The 21,654-nt window shown below is 34.1% G+C and overlaps 2 protein-coding genes and 1 long non-coding RNA gene across 3 annotated transcripts in view; 2 read left to right on the top strand and 1 right to left on the bottom strand.

Annotated features, from left to right (window-relative positions):
- LOC134275179 (uncharacterized) overlaps positions 1-21,654 on the bottom strand; it is a 62,411-nt gene that overhangs the window by 7,853 nt on the left and 32,904 nt on the right. Inside the window, exons 25-31 of the mRNA XM_062757431.1 lie at positions 13,351-13,535; positions 6,764-6,853; positions 6,039-6,189; positions 3,543-3,727; positions 3,006-3,168; positions 720-910; positions 126-215 (exon numbers count right to left, since the gene is read on the bottom strand). Of these exons, the coding sequence (XP_062613415.1) occupies positions 126-215; positions 720-910; positions 3,006-3,168; positions 3,543-3,727; positions 6,039-6,189; positions 6,764-6,853; positions 13,351-13,535 (1,055 nt within the window). The remainder of the gene's footprint in view (positions 1-125; positions 216-719; positions 911-3,005; positions 3,169-3,542; positions 3,728-6,038; positions 6,190-6,763; positions 6,854-13,350; positions 13,536-21,654) is intronic.
- LOC134275191 (uncharacterized) lies at positions 7,810-12,117 on the top strand. Its single transcript, XM_062757446.1, has 2 exons — positions 7,810-8,293; positions 10,945-12,117. Exons 1-2 carry the CDS (start codon positions 7,880-7,882, stop codon positions 11,494-11,496), a joined length of 966 nt encoding a protein of 321 aa, XP_062613430.1. The 5' UTR covers positions 7,810-7,879; the 3' UTR covers positions 11,497-12,117.
- Positions 15,549-20,900, top strand: LOC134275190 (uncharacterized). The gene is made up of 2 exons (XR_009993771.1): positions 15,549-17,982; positions 18,015-20,900. It is a non-coding gene; the product is annotated as an uncharacterized LOC134275190 (long non-coding RNA).

Below are 21,654 nucleotides of genomic sequence, written 5' to 3'. Positions count from 1 at the left end.
ATATGATAAGGAAATATCATTTGGAGGTCTCTGAATAACTTCCTAGATTATTAATATCCATGACTAAATGTAATTCCTGGATTATTGATATGTATATGACTATATAATATTACATTGATACTAACATTTCTGGTAGAACCATATCGTCAGAGCACTGCTGAGTGGAATCAGACCAGTAACATCCCGATAGGGTGGAACATGCTGTCTCATCATGTCTGAGGTAAACATTGATATCTGTTAGCATTGTATTATAGAAAATGCAAAATACTGATCAAAATAAAGAACATGACCTTTAATCAGTATTGAAGAAATGTTAATGAAAATCTTTATTACTGCACATGTAGAATTCATTCTATTCTATGATAATAAAGCCTAAAAACTAATGCAATTTTAAAGAAGCGAAAAAAATTAACTGATGACAATTATTTGTTTAAAAAATATTAAAATATTATTGAGCATAGAAAATTCTTCTTCATCCAGTTCTCAAATACATAATGTATCTTTTTATTACATGTATATGACACCCACCTGATTTTGAGATCTTATATTCCACTTACTCATGACCTTTTTTGTTCTTAAACGAAGCTATCATCACAAGCAACAATTCCTATTAAATTCCTTCACACTTTTAACATCCCCTATGAATCAAAAGAATACTCTCTGCTCTATTCTTTTTGAAATCTTTTTAATAAATGAATAAAGAAAATCATTGTGCTAACCCTTCCCAACACTGCCTTGGACACAACTCTCCAAAGCTTCCAACAAAGAAGGTATAATTAGCAGTATACTGCACACTGAACAGGCGGATATTCAACAGTCCCTGGTGAATTATAGCTCTTAGCTGTGAATATTCTTTCCGTAAATCCCTGGGGTCACCTGGTTTCTTGGACACCATGAATTTGACTGAATTCTAGGGAAACAAGTGGCCCACGGGCCTTATAGGTCACCTGAGTATCATGTAACAACTTTCCAACAATTGAATTGGTTCATGTTTAAAATCAAAGGCCATGAAATTCAAAATTTTGAAAGAGGCACTATTGCTTATCATAACTACATGTATACACTTAGTTTGCTTACTTTGGTTACTTAATACTGGAAATTGGAATAAGAGTAACAAAGAGAAAATGCATTTCCACCTTATAACCAGTTAAGCACCCCACCCCACAGGAACCACAGACCCTGGGGGCACATATTTCAAAATTCTGGAAATTTTATCATTAATTTTATATCATCATAAATGGTTAATAATACGAAAAAGCAGATATCAAAGCATTAATTTATTTTCAGACTATGTAACCCCCACCTCAAGTACCTCTGACCCAGGGGCCCTGCAATTAACCATTTTAGAAGAGGCACCTTTCATCATCATTAATATGTACTTAGAACATTCAAATTGGCATAATACCCAAGAGCAAAGGAAAAGGTTTTCAAAGTATTGATGAATTTTCACTGTTTAATCATTAGAACCCTGCCCTGACACCAAAACTCCTGACCCTGGGACCCTGAAATTCATGAATTTAGAAGAGGCATCCTTCCTCATCATAACTATGTACATAGTTCATTGGTTTATACTCAGGAGCAGAGAAGATTTTTAAAGAATTAATGCATTTTCACTTTATGATAAATAGAGCCCCACCCTAACATTAGAGCCCCTGACCCAGAGGCCATGAAATTCACAATTTTGGAAGAGGCAGCCTTATTCAACATAACTAAATGTACTTGTTTTTTTATTTAAAACTCGGGAGCAGAGAAGAAGATGTTTAAAGAATCAATGTATTTTTACTATATGATCAATAGAGCCCCACCCTAACACCAGAACCCCCTACCCAGGGGCCATGAAATTCACAATTTTGGAAGAGGCAGCTTTATTCAACATAACTATATATTCGGTTTGTTTATTAAATACCCAGGAGCAGAGAAGAAGATTTTCAAAGAATTCATGTATTTTCACTATATAATCAATAGAGTCCCACCCTAACACCAGAACCCCTGACCCTGGGGCCAAAAAATTCACAATTTCTGTAGAGGCACTCTTGCTCATCATAACTATGTACTTAGTTAGTTTATTTAATACCTAGGAGCAAAGAAGAAGATTTTCAAAGAAATAATGCATTTTCACTACCTACTTATTTAGCCCCGCCCTAGCACTAGAACCCCTGATCCCAGGGCCATGAATTTCACAATTTTGGAAGAGGGCTCAGTGCTGATTACAATCATGCAAACAATTTGACTGCTTGATGTCCAGGAGTAAAGAAGAAGATTTTTAAAGATTGCATTAATTTTAGTGGTTTTGGCCCCACCCCTCAGGCCCCAGGGGGACAGGGACCATGAAATTCATAATTTTTGTTTCCCTTTTTTTTTGCTTTATACCAAATTTGGTTGAAATTGGTTCAGTGGTTCCTGAGAAGAAGCTAAAAATGTTCAAAAGTTTACAACCGACGTACGACTGACGACGACGGACGACGACGGACGAAAAGAGATAGCAATAGGTCACCTGAGTTTACTCAGGTGACCTAAAAAATATGAATATTTTTAAAATGTTTATTTCTACATATAATTCATAAGATGAATTTAAAAGCTGCAGGATCATGTCATATTGCAACATCTATTACTTATAGGCATTGAAATATAATGTATTTTTGAAAGACTTAGTTTCATAACTGCAATGGTGTGGAAAAAAACTGAAAACTAGTGCATGAGCACATTATGAAAATTTAAAATTGATTTTTTTCCCTTGTATCAGGTAAAAAATATTACAAAATAACAAGCTAATCAAATTTTCCAGTAGTTCACCCTATATTTTTTTTTTTTTTTTAAGATTTTTTATGACTCATACAGATGTGAAAAGAAAATAATCTGTCTCTTAAATTCTACTATAAAAGAACTTTAAACATAATACGTCTGACTCAACCATCAATAAAACCAAATTTACAGCTTTTTCCCTTTAAAATTCCTGATGAATTTGTACCAAATAAATTAAATTGAGCTCAAGCTGTTTAACAAACCTTGTGAAATTGAATATTGGATATTGTCTTGGTAACCAATGGGGCCACTGTCTCCTTGGCAATTCTCACAACTTCCCGGTTTATAGTTTTCCTGGCAGTTAAAGGGTGGCTTTGGAGAAGATCATCAGTTTCTAGTGAGACAAATTCCACATTTATTTCCATGCTGAAAAAATTAAAATCAACTTAAGTATATCTCCTTTATGCAAACCAGAGGACAATTTATACTAATATGCTTTTACTGTTTTTCTGACCATTTTTTTAACTTTGTTACCGTAAGCTCCTTTTAGTGCAGGATCAATGAATAAGGATACAAATTAAGAATTAATATAAGAAGCCTAAATGGTCACCTGAGTATAATAAAATTTTGTATAAAGGAATGGTTGAAAATAAAAAAAATTGGAAACTCAAAACGAGTCTAGAGAAACAGGATCATTTGGCATCAGTCCTCTCTTCTCTCTTTATCTATATATCCCCAAACTTGATGTTTTTCAATAAAACAAAAGAAACTCTGTTTTTATGGATAAAAGAATCTAATACTTAGTTATGTCTTCATAAGTTGTAGGTTGAGTACTGCTGTGGTATGTGTGATTTCCAATTGTTAGGACTAAGGTATGCCCCTTTTCTAGTTGATTCTTTAGGTCCCACCAGATTGCACTAACACGGTTTTGGTTTAAGATTCCTTGTATGGTGAAGTTCATCACTCGGCCTAGTAATGTGTTACTCTGCAAGAAATAAATAGAATTTCTCTCCAGTTCCTCTCATAGAAGAAATATAACATATGGTTACCTTTGCAGTTGAGATGCATTTTGGATTGGAACAACAAAATTTGATGGAATGTGCTTATCATAATAAAACAAGAGGCTCAACTGGGCCACATCACTCAACTGAGAAGTTTTGACCATGCTATTCTTAACCAGATTCCTCCCTTGTAATACTTATTGTGACCCAATCGTACGCCATGGGTCATAATTTGGACAATTTAAAATTTACACTACCCCAGGATGCTTCCACATAACGTTCAGTTTTTCTGGCCAAGTAGTTCTTGAGAAGAAGATTTTTAAAGTTTTTACCCTATATATTTCTATGTAAAAATTTGATTCCCTATTGTGGCCCCGCCCAATCCTCTGGAGTCATGATTTGAACAATTCAGAATCTACACTACCTCAGGATGCATCCCCATGACTTTCAGCTTTTTTGACCAAGAAGTTCTTGAGAAGATTTTTAAAGTTTTTTCCCCTATACATTTTTGTGTAAAACTTTGATTCCTTATTGTGGCCCTGCCCAACCCCCGGGGGTCATGACTTGAAAAATTTAGAATTTTCACTACCCCAGGATGCTTCCACACAAGTTTCAGCTTTTCTGGCCCAGTGGGTCTTGAGAAGATTTTTTAATGACCCCACCCTATTTTTGTCTTTTCTTGATTATCTCCCCTTGTGAGAGGACCTGGCCCTTAATTTTAAGAACCTAAATTCCCCTTTACCCAAGGATACTTTGTGCTAAGATTGGTTAAAATTGGCCCAGTGGTTCTTGAGAAGAAGTCGAAAATGTGAAAAGTGTACAGATGGACAGCTAGACAGACAGACGGACAGATGACGCACAAAATGTGATCAGAAAAGCTCACTTGTGCCTCCAGTTCAGGTGAGCTAAAAAGTTGATACAGATTGATGAATGTTTTCAGACATAGTACAGAGAGACATATGTTGACTCAGGTGAGCTAAAAAATTGAAGTGACCAATACCTCAACCTGTTGAAATTTTAGTACTATCCTGGTTATTATTTTTATATCTATATATCAAAGAAAAAAGTTCACATTGGTCCAATTTTGGCCCTTGAATCTCTAAAAAAAATCAGAACTACTCAGTTTTAGTTGAAAATATCTTAAATTTCACTTGGACCATTGGTGACTTTATATCAAATCAAAGGCCTGAAGGGCCTGCGAGTTGACTCGCTCGAGTCAATTGAGCTTTTTCACATCTTGGCACCATACCTTAATATATTCAGTTTATTTTGCATCTTAAGAGATTGAATATTATATGTCTGATCCATGTGTGTTAGGTTCATAAATAAAGTGTATATTGCTTTTCCTTTATATATACAGGTTGGCACTAATGGGCTTCCGTATTATTTTGACTGCACATTAGCTGAAGTGGTCAGTGTTATGGAATAATTGGGTTAAAGATTCCCACAGCAAATCTGGATTCTAAAAATAGATTTTCAACAACTAGCTGAAGCTAATGAGAGCAGCAGGTGTTTGTGTTAGGGAGTATTCTAGGTCAATTATAAATAAACTTCAGATGGAAAGATTAGATCTGCCTAACATGCTTGAACATATATTCATACGCAGTAATTGTACATCATACAGATATTTAATCAAAAATTTCTTTAAAAGCATGAAGGCATAAATAATGTTACAGTAGGAAATTGTATACAGTTTTTACCTTTTATAAATTTTATTATTTTATACAAGTTTATACAATCACTCAAATCAAAGCATTTTTTGCTAGAACTATAATATTTGGCGTATGGATCACCTTGATGAATGCGTGATAAATTTTACAGCTCTGAAACGGCTATGTCGACAGGGAGTAGCTCGCTACGCGAGCCAACTCAATAAAAATGACGTAATTTTTTTCTCTTGTCCATGTATTATGACTTCTCAAAAATGACCAAAAAATTAAACTGTTTTTTAATATTTTGCATTAAGCCCCCAATGTCTGATCTAAAATGTTTTATTATGTTATGAAAGAACTGTTTCAGAAGATTATAATTCATGAAAAAATTTTTTGGATCGTGGGGTGGGCTCATATGTTTCCCAAAAGTTGAAGATACTCAATTTCAGTATATTTCACCCATTTTCTTCAAAAATCAAGAACATTGCAGTTTCACAATGCCTGAGTTTCCAAACTTGGACTCTCAGAGGAAATTTTTTTAATTGGTATATTGACAGGGCCATTATATGGAGTTAGTGAACCTACCCCTTTATCTAACCATTTTTAAACTAAAAACAGATCTTGTTTTGTCAGCCCTTTTCACCTTTTTTAATTCAAATGAATGCAGTGACTTGTGAGACAATCTTGTCCTGTTTCTGATAGCGCCCTCTAGGTCACTTATGACCTGCTGTTCTTCTCCACTGTCAAGAGGCTGATACAGGCCCAAACAGGGGAGGTAAATACTGGCCTGGACCCTGTGTAGAATACAGTACATCAGTACAACTGCTTCATCTTAAGGAAATCACAGTTTACACACCACAAATTATGAAATACATGTAATAAAGGAACATTGTACTGATATCAATAATGATTGTATTTTATACAGTAACTGTTAGTACATATGATATTTTTGATCTATTATAAAACACTCTGCACTTTTTCCATGAAATACTGAGTTACTCTTAAAGAAGTTTATGTCAAGAAAAGACAAAATCTAATAAATATGGCTACATATACAGGGAAATTTTCGCCCCAATTTTATTTTCCCCCTATCCTCCTTTGGGCGAATTTAAAACGGGGCGAATTAAAAAAAATACAGTATAATTTCTTAAACAAAACTCCAAATGGGCGGCCAAACGGGGCAAAAATAACCCTGTGTACAGTATATAGTACGTGGGAATCAAACAATAAAGACCCACTGGGCTATGTGGGTTAATAAATATAAATTCCTAAAACCCTACAAATTCAATAAATTATGTACATGACATGTACTTCCGATATTTCAGTCTGTCTGACAAAGAAGAACCTATTTTAGCCATTTTCTCTCACCTTTCAGGTAATACAGGTGTTGTGGTACATTCTTGATACTTTTGATCCCAAATACAACCCATGCTTTCTTTGCATTCTGAAAAGCTATTGCTGCAACAAAAAAGAAAATTTATACCACTAAATATGTAGACTTTGTAATAGGATAATATTTAGTTAACATTAATGCATTTAATTTTAATAATTCAATGATATTATTTATTCTGATTTATTCCAGATGACCTTCATCATATGTTCATAAATTTGTTTGTTCAGACTGTTATGTTTTGTGTAGCTTTGTGAAATTTGAATGATATCCCCCATATTATATAAAACTGAACAATATCTTTATTAATATAAAAAAAAGGGTAAAATTAATAATTAATAATTAACCTTTCTACCGTCTTGATTTTAAATTAAATATCATTACTAAACTTATTAATAATATAATTTCTGCATTTAAATATGCGGTGCTTCAAATTATTTCACTTTTAATTAATATGATCAAAGTTTGATTTAAATATTAATTTTCTAATACATGTATATACTTAATATAGCTGTAGGAATTTTAAGAAATGCATATAAATATGATCTTTTTCTTTGTTATTTGACAAGCTTTCAAACACATTATTATATAGAACACTGACACTTGTCCTCCTAGTGACGGGTCATGTTTTACATAGATAGATAATTAAATTATGTGTCTCAGGTACATTAAAGGTGTCAGGCAGCCCAAAGCTAAATATAGCACAGAGTCATTCCCCATATTACAACATGTTTATTTAACTTTTTAGATAACAACTTTCTGATTGGCTGAACACAACTTAACCATCCAATGAAATTGACTGTAGTAAAACAGGACAGGTAAAAATACTCAGGTGTGTCATTCACAGCCAGGAACTCAGGAAGTATTTGTGAATCTTATGTGACCATAATTTGAAAACCCAGGACAGAAATAATTTTTTCAATTATCATTCAATGGATTAATAAGTGCAAAGACAAATTTATTTTGTTTTTAAAATGTGAATTTGGACCTTGAGATTATACTTATAGTCATTAGACTAAGTGTGGTTTACCTGTACAGTCATGTGAATATTGATCACAGAGCTGATAGACCTCAAGACGCTATAATTATAAACAATGCCATCAAAGAAGGACAGATTGCGAGTGTTAGCAGATATCTGGGCCACACCCACTCCTTTTGACATAGATTTTTTTGACAAAGGAGATGAGATTGTCGTCACCACCGCCAAAAAGGACAATGTGGTGGGGTGGTGGCTGGATATCTTCACCGCGTTATACCCCGAACAAACATACCGGGAGAAGAACGAGATGGTCAAAATAAAACCGGCTCCAGCAGTGACCATCAAACTGTCGCGTAAGACGGGGCTGATGAAGATCAGTGGGAAGAACCACTGGCAGTGGATGGTGGACAATTTCACGGAGGTACTGGAGACGGCTAATAACGAGAGCCAGGAGTTAGAGGACGGGATGTCCGTGATCTCCGACAACTCGGTCACCAGATATCTACAGCTGGATAAGAATGATGAAATGGTAGGGTTACAGAGAATTGTATGGGATATTATCAAATCAATCATGCATGTACCAATAATCCCACCACCAAAGTAGGTCACACTTTATTGTTCATAAAATGGTAAATTGGGTGCCAAGCTCAATGCTCAGCTTTTATGTACATGGATATAAACTGATTACTTTAAAATCCTATTTAAGTAAAGTTACATTCTCAATACATGCCTGCTATTTCCATCTCCCTGGCAGCAATTTCTTTGTAATGTTTTAAAGTTGTTTTTCTTGTGTTCAGATTGTATTATCTAGGGATGTTGTTTATAAAATTTATTATTTTATTTTTAAAGACAGTTGGTATCAGGAACATACAAATTATTTAGGTCACTGCTGTTATTAGACATTTATTTTTAAAAGTCGGGATCGGAATTAGATGCGGGTTTGGAATACTTAAAATTCATGACGTCAAACTCAAGGTGACAAGAAAAATCATGACGAGGCATGTTTCAATGTTTACCTCGCACATAACCTCGGACGTGAGAGGTGATCTTCCATCTTGCTGATTCAGTCATGTGATCTTATTTGAATTTCATTCAAATATTATACTTTTGAAATCCGAGTTACTTTGATGCACGCCCAACACTGTGTTCTTGCTTTCAAAGAATACTTACATTTGGTTGTATTTAGTACGAGGAATTGCACAAATCAAGAAACCTTTTCTAAGAACATTAGGCAGAGCGAAATATGAAATGAGTGACAAGGCAGTTTCCGGCGGAGAAATGTAGCGATCTGATGCGTATTCCTCCACCTATCACATCCGAGGTTTGAATGGAGCGAAGCGGAGTCAGCCGAGGATTGCCGATTGGGCATGTTTCGGTTAATTCTCTTGTAATAACCCACTAAATTACCAAGAAATGATTTTAAAAATGTGTTCAATCAATTTTGGAGGCAGAACTCACCGATAATATGCATACAGGAGAGAAAAGGTAAGGACAATCGACCTTGGTGGCGATTAACATGCGAGATCACGTGTTGTGAGCTTTGATCAAATTTGTAAATTAAAGCAAGAACAGAATGATTTTTTTTTTTATAAAATCAAACTGATGAATGAAGAATGCTTACTTTTATCAAGTCACTACGCAACTTACTGCGTCGTCAACTTTTGTCAATGATAACGATTCAACTTCTTGGTTTCTAAGGAGAAGGAATGCGGGTGTCAATTTGCACACTCAGCAAAATTTTCCTTGTAATGGTTTTGACAAATTTATTGAAATTAATTATAACAATTTCGATAGTTTAAAAACATTTTTTGGGGTCTATTCAAAATATTCAATTTTTTTAACCGCTCGTGAATTATTAAAAATATTGCTAAATAATTATGTTTATTTAAACAAAAACATGTATAGACCATAAATGTATATTATCCCACAAAGGGCTGATTAGTTTTTAAGGAAAAATGTTCAAATAAAAATTATATATTTCAAATGATCGAAATTAATTGCATCCTTGTCCTAAAAACATTAAATATATTGACTTCAATGTTGACAAAAAATTGACATTTTCCATACAGCTACCGTGTAACCATGTGTATACCACAAATTATTTAATTGAATAGAGTTTACCTGTATGTATATAATTATAAGTAGGTCGAAACCACTTGGGTACCCTGATAAAGGTATATAGCTTGATAAAGCTATATAGGAGAAGGGGAGTGTCTGCACATTCAGCAAATTTGTAATGAGTTACAAATCTTTATTGAAAGAATCAAAGCAGTAGTAACATTATTCAAAATACAAATTTTTATTTGGAAAAAAGATTGAATCAATATTGATTTTATCATAAAAAATAAATAACTATAAAACTAAAAGTTTAGAAATATTTGAACAGTGTTGGCTTTAAAGAAAAAACAAACATTTTATTTACAACTTATATGCAAAATACTTCTATCTATTAAATTATGTAGAATTTATTTTTTTGTTGGACCTTGGTTGTTATTCTTGTGAGAACATTGTTTACTAGGTGCAGTGTGGGTACAGATGTTACTGCAAGGCTAAATTTAATTGATTGCTTCTATCTTATAAGACATGTATAAAATCACAGGATAAAATAGTCATTTTTCCTCAAATTATGTATCTACCAAATATTTAATTAATTGAATATAAGTTAAATCTTATCAACACTCTAGTTATTTATTATACAGCAAACATTACACTAGCTATTCACACTTGAAATATTTAGCATGAGCCAAAAATTGTTCAGGTCTAAAAGCATGAGCACAAGGTCACATTAAAAAATGTCCCCATCAGATCTTTTTCTACAGGTAATCATTAATAAATCTGTCTCAATACCTGGACGCTTAACCCACGCATGCATAAATATCAAGCTAGTTTATAGCCCCATTAATTGATCATCACTAAATATTGATGACTCGGTAAATAAATGATAATGATATATCAGCTAGTCCAGTAGAAATATGGTATATGTTAATTGGTGAAATAGTTCTCTTCATCAAGTTCATTTTGTTGTTTTACAAAATATTTTTTTACCATTTTTCAACCATATAAAAAACACATGAGATATTTATAGTCACTTTCATTTTTTTTTTAGCCATAATTAATTTGAAAGTAAAATTAAATGTCCATGGTTGTTGATCAATAATATTTATTTGAATTATTTTACAGGTTCAGGACCTACTGGACATGATCCCAGAGGGAGGTGGAATCATGCAGCATGATTTCATCATGAAGCTGTGGAAGAGTCTTATTGATGATTGGTTCGGCTGTGGTGCTGTCGTCTACATAGTTACCCCGCGTATCGATGAGGAGCGCCTGTTTCAGATCTTTCTCCTGATGATTAGAAATAAAGGTACAGCTTTTGGTGCCACACTAGTCATTCCAGAGAAAGGCCCTGGAGGGGAAAAATTCAAAAAGACTCTGGAAACCACCTCACGCATGATGAAGAAAACCCGCACCCCTCGTGCACAGAAACGCTTAGTGTCGGACGTTAAAATGCAGTGGGCTCTGGAAAACTTGAGAGTTCATCACGAGAACTTTTCTACGAACTTTATTGCTGCGTATAAAGACGATGAAGCCGAAGTGCTCACGACGACCGCTCATTTCCATAAGTCTCATTTTCACACCAATCAGAAAGACAATGTGTGTTACAACAAACTCCCCACAGAGGACCTCAAGAGGAACTACCTTCTACCCCTAGGGCTCACCCTGAACTTCTGAGGTTCCGCCTCCCAGCATGTAGATATATCCATTTCATTATCATATTTTTTGAGTTCATTTTTTATCAGAGTTATACATCAATTGCAAGACAATTTGTACATATATATAATGATAATAATGTGCAATTTTGTGTTGAATCTTCATAGATAATCATTTACTGCAAGAAACCTTTAATACTTATGTTTAACAGGGTGTTTTATTGAGAACATTTTTCAAGTAATCTTAGAATTCCAGAAAGGAAGCTCAATAATCAAGTCATTTTATTCAACAAAATCCCTCCCCCTTATATTACTGTGTTTATAATCCCATCGATAGGAATGCAATGACAGTGTTCAGTTTTTGAGTTTACAAAAAAAATTTTTTTTTTTAGCATTAGAAGTCAGACAAGATGGATTTTTTAAGTTAGTGTATTCCTATATATATATATATTTTTTTTTCTTTGTGCCATCATTTTTTAAACAGGTTATGTTAAACTTTACACATGTTACAATACATCGTCAATTTGTATAATCAGTAATTTTTCAGGGACATATTGTACAGAACCATACATAAACTAATTGTAGAATGCTGGGCAAATGTTGAACTTCCTGTGATTATGTAATGGGCTTTTTAACACATCTTCGACTAGCTGCAGATCTGTAGCGTTATGGTTTAATATTTACATTTCCAATGTCTTTGTCCGAGATAAAATTACCAATTGTAAATGTAATTTATTTCCTCATGAATGTTTTGGCGCGGTTCCAAAAAAAAAACCACGTGCAGGGCGGCACAACACCTAGAGAGAAGCAGGCTTGGAGCCCGTGGATTGGCGGAATCAAAGCATGTTATAAGGAATAACTGTCAGATTTTTCAATTCATGAAGATGATCAATGGATTGGCTTGTGTGATAATTTTATGCATAAACGCCTTCGGCGTTTATGCAAATTATTACACAAGCCAATCCATTGATCACTTCATGAATTCGAAAAATAAGACAGTTATTCCTTAAATATATTGGTCTTTGACCATAATGCTACAGATCCCGTAATGCAAAAAAGGTGCAATTTACGGCGCAATATTTTTTGCGCACTTTTGGGAAAATTTCTCCACTTTCAATTAACTACCTTTCGCTCTCTAATTGTAGGCATATTATTTAACTAATCTGTATATTTTATCCATTTCCCAACCCTTTATAGTCGTCTCTATAAGTGATAAACTCGCTTGATAAAAGTTATTTGTAAGATTGCTGAAAATTCACTTCAAGCGAGTTAATTGCCTGTTGAGACAACTATAAATGTTGGGAGGTGGATAAAATATATATATTGGCTACAAAATGTGTCTAGAATTAGGGAGTGAAAGGTAGTTGATTGATCAATGCTACAAAGTGGAGAAATTCTCCCCAAAAGTGCGCAAAAAATATTGTGCCGTAAATTGCACCTTTTTTGCATTACGGGATCTGTAGCGTTATGGTCAAAGACCAAATATAAAACCATAACGCTACAGATCTGCAGCTAATCTTCGACATACTGATGCTGTAACCATACATGTAGTACACATATGCTTGTGCTTGGCTGTAACGTATGCCTTAAAGGTTGTCCAACTTAACAAATAGTGAAGACTAACCCATCTTGGATTATTGGAAGCAAAGTGAATAGGACCTGAACAAAAAATTCTTCCTTAGTCCCTTAACCCTTAAGTCATAAAATAAATAATCAGTAACATATATAGATAAGGAGTTTTATCTTGCATGACCTTACCTTATCTATAAACAGTGTACTATATGGAGAAACCCTATTGTACATAAGGTACATTGTACGTCCTTGGTTCATAAAGCATGTACTACTTAATTCAAACACTTCAACAAATGAACCTCACCTTTTAGAACAAGCTTTCGGACACAGGGAACTGAAGTGCCATGATACAGAGACACTGCTTATGGACACGTTTCTACCAAGCAGGTCCAGGGGGGTGTCTTTGAGGGACCGTAAGTTCCGTTTCAGAGCAGTGAATTTCCCTGGTGTCAGATTCCTTGTTCTCTCCAGCCAGAAAGATATTTTATCCTGGAGAAAAAGGTCAAAATGTTAAAGCAAAGCCCTGTACCTCATGTTTGATTGTAGTTCTCTACTTTATTTAAGTCTCTTTGGTAGAACATGTTACACATAATTTTATTCTAATTTAGGTTATAAACAAAGCAATAGACTGTTTATGAATTCCAAATGCCAATCACATGAAAGGGAAAAAAGTACTTGCAAAAAACTCTGTGGAAAACTCCTTAAACATGTTAAAACACCAGACACTACTCCAATATCCATGACATCAGTTCTAGAATTTCCAAACCAGTTTCTTTTTGTTTTCATGCATAAAATATCAGTTTCAGTGCTGGCATTTGTCAGACTTTTTAATTGAAATATTTTTCTAGGTTTTTTTCCATGTAACAAAGTGCATGTGCAGGGGTTTATTGTTCACATTTCTTTTTTCCCCCTCAATACTGTTTGTACATATTTTAATATCTTTGGCCTTAGTAATAGTATCCTATTACACTATGATTCTGGCACACCTCCTTATCCTTAGGATGTTACTGGGTAGACAAGATAATCAGGAAGTGACTGCCTTAATGTCACTTTATTTACTGCAATTACACCTCTTATCCTGTTTTTAGTACTGTACTTGTAGTTACAAGAGGTGACATTTATCAAAGTCTCGTCAATTTATTCAGGTACTCTCATCAAGGTCTCGTCAATTTATTAAGGTACCTGGTACTCTTTTACGCTGTCAGTAAAATTTACAAGTGACAGTCTTTTTCAATTTCTAGTTAATTCAAGTAAACCTCTTTAATTCTGTCAGAAGATGGGTGAGGGGACTTTTTAAAAAAGTTTTTAGCTAATTTCTGGTTCTACAAGAGGTGTATTCAATATTGTCAGAACTTATAAGAGATGGCTGTCCTTAAATATTACTGATTATTTTCATCTAGATAACCATCCTTGTCAAAACTTTCATTTTATACTTGGTTACTTTAAGGTTGAGAGGGTGTCTGTCAGTCTGTGACCATTTACTCAGACAGTAGAGGTTTCAGGGGGTGTCTCTGACTCTCTGTCAGTCTGCTCATCTTAATTATTTGGAGCTCTTCTCATCAGTACAATTCCTTCTGTACTCAGCTAGTTTATAAAATAATTATGTCTTCAAAAATAGTCTTCCAATAAATAACCTACTTTATTGCTGAAGTTAAAGAATTTGAAAGTATTTAAAATAAGTTTAAAGCAAGTTATTCTTAATTTTAATCGTTTTAAACCTCTAAATGCTGTGTTCCGTGGTCCAACCCCGAGACAGTGAGTCTTCTCTTCTTCCTAATGGAGGGTTCATTATCTCAAACCTCACTAGTCCTACTTAAAGAGGGTTCTTCCCAATTATAATTGTATAAATTCAAATTATACTTTTTTATTCAAGAAAAGGGGGTTGTTGAATAGCATCCATTCCGGAGTAGTTAGGTGTGTGTTGTCATAATGCAGGCTTTAAATAAAAACTTGTACCTCACTGGTATTGCTTAAAGTACCTGTCATTCTAAATTTTAACTGTAGATGTATTCAAAATTTCAAAGTTCTTTGATCATGTTAACAATGACAAAATCTGATTGCAGTAATATATTTAACTTTGTCCACTACAATATAGGTCTTGGTGGATATATATTTCTTCTTGTCAGTAGTGACAGGAATTTTCCATCCTTGTCCAGTATTTTGTACTGAGTTGGTGGTTTTAAGGATATGTTGTTGGCTTTTGATCCTAACCTGAGTTGGTAAATTTTGTCATGACAGCCCAAGCCATCGTGTTGTTTTGTCTCTCTGACAGGAAGTGACCGTCACTATCTAGCATCTGTATTGAGTAGATGGTTATAAGGATATGTTGTTGGCTTTTGATCCTACCCTGAGTTGGTTATAATTTTTGTCATGACAGCCCAGGCCATCGTGTTGTTTTGTCTCTGTCTGTGACAGGTAGTGACCGTCACTATCTAGCATCTGTACTGAGTTGGTGATTATAAGGATGTTTTGTTCTTTGATCCTACCCAGTGAGTTGTTAATTTTGTCATGACAGCCCAGGCCATCGTGTTGTTTTGTCTCTGTCTGTGATAGAAAGAGCCCATCCTTGTCAATTATCTGTACTGAGATAGTATGGATTGACAAGGTGTTGGCTGTCTTTATCCATTTTCTATACTTTAGTAAAAAAGAATATTAATTAACATAATCTTTATCTGTGATAGAAAGAGCCCGTCCTTGTCAATTATCTGTATGGATTGACAAAAAAATTGGTGTTGCAAGGTCTTACGCTATTATAGGAATTGACTGTCTTTATCCATTTTCTGTACTTAAGTGAATAAGGATTAAGTAAACATAATGCTGCAATGTCTCCATCTGCGATAGGAATCGACCGTCCCTGTCCAGCATCTGTACTGAGTGAATATAGACTGACAAGGTGTTGTGACGTCTTAATCTGTGTCAGGATTTTACCATCTTTATCCATGATCTGTACTTACAGAACGTGGATCATCTATAATGAGCATGGAATCGTATCAATGCTGGGTTTCTATGAATAACATACCAGGTTTTCTATTTGTTGTTGTTGTTTGAACTGACCCAGACAGACCCGGTGTTGTCAACATCTTAATACAGGGTCTCTATAAATAAATTCCCAATACCAGACCCAAGTGGTCAAGAGAAGGTTGTTCTTGATATGTAAATTGTACTACGTGTATATATCCAAAATTCTAAATAAAGGGGACTGTTATCTTCCTCCTTATGGAGGCTTTAATCATAACAATAACAATCTGATCGCAGTAATTAATAATTAATATTTCCTCGTCAGTAATGACAGGAATTTTCCGTCCTTGTCCAGTATTTGTACTGAGATGGTGGATATGAAGATGTGTTATAGTCTTTTATGGCACGCCAAATTCACAAAAAAATGAGCTAAACATAGTTTATGGACTGTAAACTATAATTAACTATGTTAATCTATATTTTACATCTGTAAACGGCAGTTAAGAACCGTGAACTATACTGATCCGTGAACTATACTTAACACTGAAAACAAGCATTTGCGATTGCAAAGCATAGATTATCTGATAAATACAGTATCAAAATTTGTAAACTATGGTTTACAGCTCTTACTTTACTTGATAATTTGATAAATATAGTTTCACGATTTGTGAAAGTATGATTAACAACTCTTAACCATAGTTCATGATTGTGAAACGTTAATCTATCATTATCAACAAACTCCATTGTTAACATTTTATTACAGACAGATAAACTATGATTAGCATCGTAACCTATAGTTAACAACTGTTAAATATAGTTTTACAGATGAAAACTATAGTTAACAAATTGTTAACTATAGTTCATGGTATGTAAATTGGGAAACTATATTTAGCTCATTTTTGTGAATTTGGCGTGCCATAGTCTTTTGATCCTCCCCTAAGTTGGTTAATTTTTGTCATTTTTTTTTTTTTTTTGTCTCTAACTGTGACAGGAAGTGACCATCACTATCTAGCATCTGTACTGAGTTGGTAGTTATAAAGATGTGTTGTTGGCTTTTGATCCTACCCTGGTTTGGTTAATTTTTGTCATCTTGGCCCAGGCCATCGTGTTGTTTTGTCTCTATCTGTGACAGGTAGTGACCATCACTATCTAGCATCTGTACTGAGTTGGTAGTTATAAAGATGTGTTGTTGACTTTTGATCCTACCCTGGTTTGGTTAATTTTTGTCATCTTGGCCCAGGCCATCGTGTTGTTTTGTCTCTATCTGTGACAGGTAGTGACCATCACTATCCAACATCTGTACTGAGTTGGTGGCTATAAGGATATGTTGTTGGCTTTTGATCCTACCCTGAGTTGGTTAATTTTGTCATCACAGCCCAAGCCATCGTGTTGTTTTGTCTCTGTCTGTGATAGAAAGAGCCCGTCCTTGTCAATTATCTGCACTAAGATGGTATGGATTGACAAGGTGTTGCAATGTCTTTATCTGTGACAGGAGTTGACCGTCTTTATCCATGATCTGTACTGACAGAACCTGGATCATCTTTAGCATTCTGTCCTGATGTCTGTATCTATGTTAGGTATTTTCCATTCCAGTCTAATGTGTGTACTGATGAACCTAGATTAGACATCAAGATGTTGAATTTGTCCTCACAGCCTAGACATCGGTGTTGTGGTGCCTGTGACAGGAATTCTTCATCACAGTCTTATATTTATGTCCAACATGGACTAAACATCGTGTTGTGGTGTCTGTATCTGTGTCAGGTAGTTTTCGTCTTAAATCTCTACGGTGGTAAACTAACTTGTAAGTTTACCTCAGTAGTCTCTTTAAAAGAAAGTTGTCTTTAATTTATAATTGCATATATAAAACTTAAATACAAGAATAAAGGGGACTGGAAAAGGTGCCAGATTCTTTATATGTTGTTGTCTTGTGATCATACCCACAGTAGGTGTGTGTCGTCATCTGATATACCCACAGTAGGTGTGTGTCGTCATCTGATATACCCACAGTAGGTGTGTGTCATCATCTTATATACCCACAGTAGGTGAGTGTCATCATCATAACTCTCTGGGTAATTTACCTTACAGGACCCATACTCTAAAATTCTAAAACTCGTCATGTAAATTGAGCATAATCCAGAAAAGAAGAAACAAATGGAGATGTCTGTATGAAAGTTACTCCCCTTAATATGATCTCCTGTGGACCAAAACAGAGAATTGAGCTTTATGTTAGGCCACATAAATTTAATTCTCTGGTTCTCGGATCAATTTTCTCCAAAACAGATGAGAGCAGGAGGCATTTTAAAAATCATTTTATTTGGCGATTAAGTAGATGAGGAAGGCATATTTTTAATTTGAATGTTCTGTAAAACAATGATGAAAACTCTATATATAGATATACTTTCCATGTCTGATCAATAGGACTGCTTTATCCATTGCTTATCAACGTGTAAACATCGTAGGCATTGTAGTGAGGATGGAAATTTTTTTCAGTTTCATCTCTGCATTACCCACTCTTTATGTTATCAAGAATATGATAAAGTATAGGATGTACCTATACCTCAAAACGGAAACCTGAGAACCATAATTTTAAATTTTATATAGCCTAGTATCATCCTGCAACAGGCTTCCTGAAGAACAACTCAATTTGATCTCAGTAGTCTTGTTAAAAGTCTGTTCCCAGTTTTATCTTAATTTATTAGAGTTTAACTTTGTCCTCTGTATAGCTTAAGCCAAGGTGAATAAATATTTCCTTGTATGTTGTCAGCAGTATTTTGTAGCAGGAATTCCCGTCACAGTCCAGTATATGTACTGAGTTAGTGGTCGGATATGTTGTCATGTTGCTATCCTGGCTCAGGCCATTGTTATGTCTGTATGTCTGACAGGAAGTTCCCGTCACTGTCCAGTATCTGTACTGAGTCTGGCTACATGAATAATGTTGCCACAGAAATACGAGATTAAAAAATTATATATTTAAATATTTTAACTATTTCTAACATTTCTCTCGCAGAAATACGAGATTAAAAAAATATATATTATTTCAACCATTTCTAACATGTATTAGTTAAATATATGTATATGAATATTTGTTACAAGCTTTATCTGGTGCAGGAATTTATGATTTCCTATTCTGTCTTTTTGTTGGCTCTGTGATTAAGACTCCTTGGAGTTTAAAACACATTTTCTTGAGCAAGATCCCAAATCAATTTAGGAAACTATAGAAGGTACAAAACTGAAAAGGAGGTTCCTTTAGGTTTGGTATTGTTCATTTTCTTGATTATTGTGGGCTCAGTGATTAAGACATCTTTGGAGTTGAAAACTCATCTTCTTTTGCAACTTTACTTTAAATAAGTCAAGGAGTGGTTTACTTACCCAAATCCAGTATGACGTGTTTGACGAGTTAAACGTCCAGTTACGTAGGAAATGTGATAACCATAAAAAAATTGCTAAATATGAAGTATATTTAAAATTTAACCAGCTGGCAAACTTGAAGAGGGCGTTTCTAGGCTATAGCCAGTTTGACGTCACATGGGAAATGTGATGACCATAAAATTAGCTATATTATTATATATAAAATTTTAAGTAGCTGGCACAGTGGAAGAGACAGTTACTTGTCCAAATCCAGTCTGATGACACGTGGGTAATGTGATTACCATAAAAAAATAGCTTTTACCAGTATATTAAAAAATTTTAACACCTGGCACAATGAATTTTTTTTAATACAGAGAAACATCTCTTATTTTTCATTTCTGTGATTCAATTTATCTTGAAGTGCTGAACTGAAACACATCTTTTTACAATTTTCCTACGTAGAGTAGGAAGTAGGTAGTCTTGAGCTGGTTTGATGATACATGAGAAATGTGTTACAACCAAAAAAATCAACATTTCTTATTTTCTTCTCTTAAGAGTTTCTGTGATTCTATTTACCCTGAGGTTTTTAGAACTGTCCCTATCCGGTCTGTAGATACATGTGAAATGTGATGACCAACCCATTCCTCATAAATAAAAAAAATTATTTGCTTTATCAGTAGAAATTAACAATTTTAAAAATAACTCTGGCACAAGTATTATGCATATTGCTTTGCTGCTGTCTGTTGGTCTGTCTGTCAGTCCACCATTAGTTTCCATTCCATTCATTTTCATTATCCCCCTTGTACTTAAAAAAAATCCAATAATTTGCTGTTTCTGTTCATTTTTTTTTCCAGAGGTTGCACATACTAAAATGAAATTTTCTAAACAGATTTATTATAAGAATATCTACTTCTGTTTTGGGTATGATGGGACCATTTTGGACTTAGAAAAAAATACATTTGGGGGAGGGGGGACATAAGTGTTTCAGAAACATCTCTTGTTTTTAACAGGAGTATGGTTTATGATTGAATGGTTAATCTGCATTGTGTATCTTGGAGGGAATTGTACTGACTGTTGCAGACTTAGTTTGTCCATAATCATGATACCAGTAATGCTACATGTCACAATATCAAGTCATCAAGGTCAATGTCAGAAAATTGTGTACTTTTAAATAAGCAAAACAACTTCACAATCATTTAAAGGTGCATAGACACAGATTTGAAGTTGATATGTTCAATATCTATGGACCTTTAAGGATTCTTTCTTTAATAGGTCAATGTCATTGGAATTTTTTCAAATTAGCCAAAAATAACAAATTCCCTTGTCAAGGAGAAAAGGGGTGTGCTAGAATGATTGTGCCTCATTTAAAGACAAGGTTTGAAATTTTTTTTCCCAAAATATATTTTTTTGACATATGGTCATATGATCAGCAAAGTTTACATTAATTTCCATGGATGTACATTATAACAGTGTTCTATTTTTAAAACTACTCAAAGCATTATCAACATGGTTTTAGATAACATTGATAAATAACAAGCCTCTCTCTCTCTAAACAATGCATGCACATTAAAAACTTTTTCAAGTAATATGTAACTAGTAGTACAGTATTATACTGAACCTTAGAATAATAAGCCCTAAAATTATGACTGTTTATCTTATGTTTCTGTGCGCTCAATATAATACATGTAGTACATATCATGTTTAATGAAACATTGTAAAAAGCCAAATAAAAACTTGTCCAATAAATATACATGTAAGTGTTCTGAAATATTTGAATTGATAAAACCATTAAAATTTATAATATGAATATACATGTACTAAATATGCATTGCTTTTGTCAAGTGATGTGATGCCATCTTTAAAATACATTGGTTTGCCCTTTCCAGACTTAGGATTTTGAAAAAAAAAATGGGCTGATAATAATTAAGCTAGGTAAAGATCCCCCTCCTCCCAAATTTTGAAATATACAGAATGATTTTCTTTAAAAAACTGTACACCAAAGTTTTGAGTCAAACAAGTTTTTGCCAGTTGCTTGGGGAAGGACAATTTTTTAAAGATGGCCATTTTTGCTGATGTGTAAATTATATGTCATCTATGATTGTACCTAAGACATTTTTACTGTTCGAAAAATTCTATATTTATATCATTTAGGGTATTTTGAATCACCTTTAAAGTTTACTTTTTGACATAATTTAAAAACATGGTGTTTTGGAAAATTGTTGAAACACTGTCTCTTTTTTGTGACTTGTCTGCTAAGATGAAAATTTTTGCTTGTTGTTATGATTTCCCTCCCAAAAAATTT

This window comes from Saccostrea cucullata, unplaced genomic scaffold (genome assembly GCF_032062105.1).
Source record: "Saccostrea cucullata isolate Sc308-1 unplaced genomic scaffold, CSIRO_AGI_Scuc_v1 ctg189, whole genome shotgun sequence".
Classification (NCBI taxonomy): domain Eukaryota; kingdom Metazoa; phylum Mollusca; class Bivalvia; order Ostreida; family Ostreidae; genus Saccostrea; species Saccostrea cuccullata.
The sequence above is the reverse complement of the archived record's forward strand: the minus strand, read 5'-3'. Positions and strand labels throughout refer to the sequence as shown.